Here is a 6,183-nt window from a genome sequence, read left to right on the forward strand (position 1 = left end):
CTGCCTTTATTTGTCCAAGCTATGCCTCATTTCCTTATACAAAATTGTTCGTTACAAACACACTCCACACTCAACACACTGTTTGTCTTTCCAGGGGCTTAGTCCTGCTTTTAGCTCCCCCCCTCCACCCTCTCCCGCCGCCACCCCCTCCCCCCCAGTAGAATTTTGCGCACTAGCACCAGACTTTAGGGTAGTCACCAGTTTTCAGAGCCAGCTTTCACTCACCCTTCTGGTCCTCACGCAGCTGCCCTGTCAGTAAGGAGGAAAGACTGCTTGAAGCAGAGACGTTCCTTCTGGCAAGACACTGCAGCTCCTAAGGCTTCAGCTGAAAACATCACAAGCCCTAAAATAAGACAGCAAGGGAAAAGGACCAGACACTTGGCCACGTACTCAGCAGTGCCAGGCAGGCGTCTAGTTTTGAAAGTCAGTCATTGAGCGGACCATGTGGCAGGGGTTCTTTTGAAATGATACGCGCCCACTAAATGCAATAAAAATAAAAGCCCAAATGTAATGAAATACCAGCATCTACTCGCAAGGTCTAATTGCGCGGCATACTGCAGATTTTGAAGGATGCAGAAAGCAGCGTGGGAGCTTAGCTGGGAGAAGTCTGCAGAACAGCAGCCTCTAGTCTGAATCTCCCCAGAGGCAGTGCCCACAGAGGTGGGAACCCTGCGTGAGTTTAAAATGCTGGGTGCATTGAGGGGAGTGCATTGTTTTAAAACTATATAAATTATACAAGGAGAAGCCCTCACTCAGCTCTCTGGGCTTACAGCTCACTAGGCTAGAAGTTCCTGCTGGGCTCTTGGGCTGCTGGAATCCAAACACATTTAAAGAGGACAGGTAAGTTTAAAGAGCCCTGGTGTTTGTTCTTCTCCATCCCCTAAGAGGGCACATTGCAATCAGAAGCATTTTTGAAGTGTGCTTAAAATTCTGTTTTGAACTTATCTAATCAGAGATAAGTATAGTCATAAAGTTACTACTCTTCCACCATTTGCCTTGCCTTATCTCTAGGCATTGTTCTTATCTCCTGACAGTCTCAGCTACTGACAATACCTTATCTTTGTTTAGAGAGGCTAATTGTTTTCAACATCTTTTTAATAATTGCTTTGGAACAAGGTGTGCAAATGGAGCTTAAGATAATTACAGCTTCGCCAGGGTGTGCAGTTTTACTGGGCATTCTCCACACGGGCAGCAAAACAACAGTTGATGGGGCAGGAATTGCAGGACGTCTCTGGCCCCTTGCAACACACACGCACACACACACACACACACACTCTAACTTTCTTGGAGCAACTTTCGTCCTCCATTTGAGGGCAGTGTCGCTCCCAGAGCAGGGCAAAGGATTATGTTGCAACCCACGGTTATTGGAGCGGGCACAGTTTTATTTAATTTACACCCTCCATCCAAGCGCCTTTTGCACGGGGTTCCCAAAGCTTTTTTTTTTTTTTTTGCAAATGGCCACCAAAGCTTCTTGGCTTTCCTCAATGGCAGACGCCACCTGGCTTGTAACGCAGGACGTGAGGAACCAACTTCTAGCTCGCTCTTCTAGACAAAAAGAATGCCGGTGGGCCCTGGGAGGACGTGGGAACGCGGTCCTGCTGGGAGTTCTCTACCGCCCTTTGGAGGCAGTGGGCTGGTGGAAGCTGGTGGGGGAAGGAAGGGGAGGGAGAGAGCTCCCGGAGCTGCCCCAAACCCCGAGAAAAGTCATTCCTGCAGCAGGCTAGAGCCTGGGGCTGCTCCTGTATTATTGATCGCGTCCTATTCGCCATTCATCAACCCATTATTTATTCATTCCAACATTAAGGTAATTAAATATGAGCTCACGGGGAAAGGGCACGTCTGCAAGGCACCGAGGCAGGAGCGGGCTGGGAGAGAGAGAGAAAGGTAATGGGGAACGCTCCGAGTCACTGAATCGCGCAGAGACGCGTGCGGCTCCCCTGAGATGACACGGAGAGGGGACCCGCGTGGCCGCGCGGTGCTGCCTCGGAGGCCTGCTCCCCCACCCCCTCAGTGCAGTTCCCTCCCACTGACCCCACCTTGCCTCTCACCTCCCCCGCTTGGCTGTTGGCCTCCCCCCCACCTTCTCCTTCCCTCCCTCCCCGCTCGGCCGCCTCGCCCTCCGCGGGCGGGCGGGCGCGGGGCGGTGCGGCCAGGCTGCCCGGCCGGGCGGCGCGCAGGCAGGCCAGCCCCGGATAGGCGCCGGCCGCAGCCAATCAGCGTGCCGGGGACGCTGCGCGCTTTAAGGCAGCTGCGGGGAGAACAGAAACCAACTTCCCCGGCACCGAGCAGCATCCACTGGGCGGGAGGCCGGAGCCTGCGAGGCCCGCGAGAGGCTGCCGAGGGCGCCGGCCACTCGGCGTGCAGCGCGCTTCCCCGGCCGCCCACCCCCTCCAATTCTGCCTCGCTTTCTCTTCCACGCCCGGGGAGGGGGAGTTGAAGAGCAGCCGCGCCCCTGTCCCGGCGGCCGCCGCCCCCCCAAACCCGCCGCCTTTCCTCCTCCTCCTCCTCTTCCTCCGTTGCCCGCCGCGTGCCGCCCGGGCCCGTGCGCCCCGGCAGGCCTCAGCCATGTCGATGCTACCGTCTTTCGGCTTCACGCAGGAGCAAGTGGCGTGCGTGTGCGAGGTTCTGCAGCAAGGAGGGAACCTGGAGCGCCTGGGCAGGTTCCTGTGGTCGCTGCCCGCCTGCGATCACCTGCACAAGAACGAGAGCGTGCTCAAGGCCAAGGCGGTGGTCGCCTTTCACCGCGGCAACTTTCGCGAGCTCTACAAGATCCTGGAGAGCCACCAGTTCTCGCCTCACAACCATCCCAAGCTACAGCAGCTGTGGCTGAAGGCGCACTACGTGGAGGCCGAGAAACTGCGCGGCCGGCCCCTGGGCGCCGTGGGCAAGTACCGGGTGCGCCGAAAATTCCCGCTGCCGCGCACCATCTGGGACGGCGAAGAGACCAGCTACTGCTTCAAGGAGAAGTCGCGGGGCGTGCTGCGGGAGTGGTACGCGCACAACCCCTACCCCTCGCCTCGTGAAAAGCGGGAGCTGGCAGAGGCCACCGGCCTCACCACCACCCAGGTCAGCAACTGGTTTAAGAACCGGAGGCAAAGAGACCGGGCCGCCGAGGCCAAGGAAAGGTACGCGGCGCGCCGCCCGCCGCTCGGGCCACCCCGGGCTCTCCCCCTTACCCCTGCGCCCCTTCCCAGCCCCGCAGGCACCCTGCCACCGGGTGTTCGCCGCCTGCCAGATCGCGTCCGCGGGGAGGCGCCCGGGCCTCCGCGGCTGCACAGCGAAAAGTTCATGAACTCTAAGGGGGTGCTTGCCGGGACGTGGCCTCATTTTCTTTGAGTCCCCCGCGTGTGGGCGTCTCTGGGTCGTGGGTGTTGGTAAGAGCTGGTGCTAGTTCTTCCCTAGCTGACCACGGAGGGGAGCGGACGAAAAAGCGAGAGAGGTTCTAGGCAAACGGCGAGGAGGAGTGTCGACGGCACTGGACGCGGAGCTGTGGGGACTGCGCCCTGGCAAAGCCCTTGCCTCTTGCTCCCCAGAGGCGTGAAGCCATCTCGAATCGCCAGCTCTGCGCTCTTGTCCCCGGGTTCTCTGCTGGCCACGCCTGCTAGTCTTTGGGGATGGGAATCGCCTGCTTGATTCCGGACAAAGGGAGGCGTCTTTACAATAAATACTCAGTAAAGGGGGCTTGAGAGAAAGTGGGAGAGGCATTGATTGCCAACCCTCCTCCGCCAGTCCCAGACCAGAAAGAGTTGCCCCTAGCCCTGCGTCGCTGCCGGTCCACCGAGTGGTCCGCGCCACCGCCTGGGGTGGCCGAAGGGTCCCCAGGCGCGGACACCGCTAGTCCTGCAACTCGGAAGGAATTGTTTCTGCCACTCCTGAGCCAACACCTTCAACCACCTGGCCCGGTTCCACCCGTGCGCCGTAGTTTCCGACCGACATAATAGAGGCAGAGGGGAGAGTGTTCCGCGAAGCCGAGCAGTTTGGGGGGAAAACCTAAGCACGGGGGCCGATTGGGTTTCCTTTGTTCGCTTCCAAGTCTGGAGCCGAAGATCTCGCTTTCTCTTCCCCCGCCCCCGTGGATAGAAAACCACGGGGAGATTGTATATGTTCAGCTAGGAGAGGGCACGCGAGCGATACTGCGGGCTGGGGAAAGGGGGAGCCAGGCGGGCGCTGGGGATGGGGAGGTCTCGCGGGCGGTCGGAAGGCGGAAGCCGGAGGGGAGCTGCTGACCGACGCGCGCCCTGGCGCCGAGCAGCTCGCTTTTCCGGCCGGGATGGACTGGGCTGGGTTGAATGGTGGAGGGGAGTTTGACAGGGGCTGCGAGGGGGCTGGAGGGTAAGCCACTGGGATGGGTGTAGTGCCAGTTGGCATTTAGTTCCCTAACGGCGCCCTGAGAGCCAGGCTCAGGGCCCACTCCCGGATGAAACCCGAGAGACTGGCCGAGCTCCTCGTGTTGACTAAGGTCACTGGGCCGCGCTGGGCACTATTTCCCAGGACTGCAAAACCACTGACTGGGGCGGCGGGGGCTGTTGCGGGGGTGGGGGCTGGGGGAGGGAGGCAGGGGACCCGCTGATTGCTCAGATGGGAACTGGGCAGTTGACTTGATTTACCCTAAACATGTCTGCCCTGGACGCTGTGTTTGTCCCTAAGCCATTTCTTCGTCACCAACAACCATTTGTTGGATGATTTCACAGCTAAAGTCCAGAACACGCTGCTAGTTGGTACGAATTTCAGTACGAATACTAGAAACATCTTGTTTGCTTCAAAGAAAAAGCCAGTGCATCCGGCTTTCTGAAATCTGGGAGTGACAGGGACCCGGGTCCTTCCTTTCTGCTCCTCACCTCCCCTGTGACTCTGGGGGGGATGGGGGCGGTGGGGGCAGGGCCCTTCCATTTGGGTTGGTGACAGATTGCGCGATGGCCCTTCCCTTCAGCATCCCTCCCTCCAACTCACACTTTTTTTTTTTTAACCATATGGTGTTGTGCTGTCTTTCTTAGGGAGAACACGGAAAACAGTAACTCCTCCTCCAACAAGCAGAATCAACTCTCTCCTCTGGAAGGGGGCAAGCCACTCATGTCCAGCTCCGAAGAGGAATTCTCACCTCCCCAAAGTCCAGACCAGAACTCGGTCCTTCTGCTGCAGGGCAACGTGGGCCACGCCAGGAGCTCAAACTATTCTCTCCCGGGCCTGGCGGCCTCGCAGCCCAACCACGGCCTGCAGGCTCACCAGCATCAACTCCAGGACTCTCTGCTTGGTCCCCTCACCTCCAGCCTGGTGGACTTGGGGTCCTAAGTGGGGGAGGGGCTGGGCATTGAAGGGGATGGCTGGCCCCCTGCAACCAACCACTGCGCCTAGGGACACTTGTAAATAGAAATCAGGAACATGTTTGTAGCTTGTTGCTGGGGTCCTTTGCCCATAAAGGAATGGTGGACTTTCACAAATGCCTTTCTGAAAAAATCAAAGCCTGCAATGATTTCAGACTTCGCCTCCCTCTTCTCTCCCACTCTTTTTCCCATTTGTGTTTCCCCATTCCCAGTCCTGACATCCAGGAAAACAAAAGCAAAACCAGACAAAAAGCACTAAGTCCCTGTTGGGGGGCAACCGGTGCCCCTTCCTCAATCAGCCTTGCTTTCCTGCTGTCTGCCTCCCTCCCGGAGCAGGAATTACAAATCAACTGGATTTTCATTATTTCATTTTATTTATTTAAGAAGAAATATTTTGGGACTAGAAAAAGGAAATGGAGAAATAGATGCCAGCAGAGCGAAGCTAGGAGCCTCCCGCCAGAGAGGAATTGCTTGTATTCTTCAGTAGCAAAAATATAATCAGACCACTTTTTTTTTGGATGGGAAAAATTAAGTTTACATTTTTCATATTTAGTGTTTAAATAACTTTGTGTAGCTTAAAATAAATGAGCAGTATTAGGGGGAAAACCAAGTGCCTAAATGTCTTAATACTGTTGGATGTGAGGCAGTTAGAAATACAAGTGACCATTAGTAATACAACTGGTGTTTTTTTTTTTTTTTTTGGTTAAATTTACTGCTTTTTTTTTTTTTCCTTTTGGTTGTTTTCGTTGGCTTTTTTTTTTTTTAATGACAAACTAAACGTACCAAGGTGAGGCAGAATGTTCCTGAGCTTACTGCGGCGTTCTGCGCTGCCTCCTCCCGCACCCACCAGGTCCTCCCCTGT

At 56.3% G+C, this 6,183-nt stretch overlaps 1 protein-coding gene across 1 annotated transcript; it reads left to right on the plus strand.

The window, feature by feature from the left end:
* The first annotated feature begins 2,507 nt into the window (after window positions 1–2,507).
* SIX1 (SIX homeobox 1) lies at window positions 2,508–5,531 on the plus strand. The gene is made up of 2 exons (XM_040975648.1): window positions 2,508–3,125; window positions 4,995–5,531. The coding sequence occupies exons 1-2, from the start codon at window positions 2,566–2,568 to the stop codon at window positions 5,287–5,289; spliced, it is 855 nt and encodes a 284-aa protein (XP_040831582.1). The 5' UTR covers window positions 2,508–2,565; the 3' UTR covers window positions 5,290–5,531.
* Window positions 5,532–6,183: the final 652 nt, after the last annotated feature.

This window comes from Ochotona curzoniae, unplaced genomic scaffold (genome assembly GCF_017591425.1).
Source record: "Ochotona curzoniae isolate NIBS_2020 unplaced genomic scaffold, NIBS_Ocur_1.0 contig_2688, whole genome shotgun sequence".
NCBI classification, from domain to species: Eukaryota; Metazoa; Chordata; class Mammalia; order Lagomorpha; family Ochotonidae; genus Ochotona; species Ochotona curzoniae.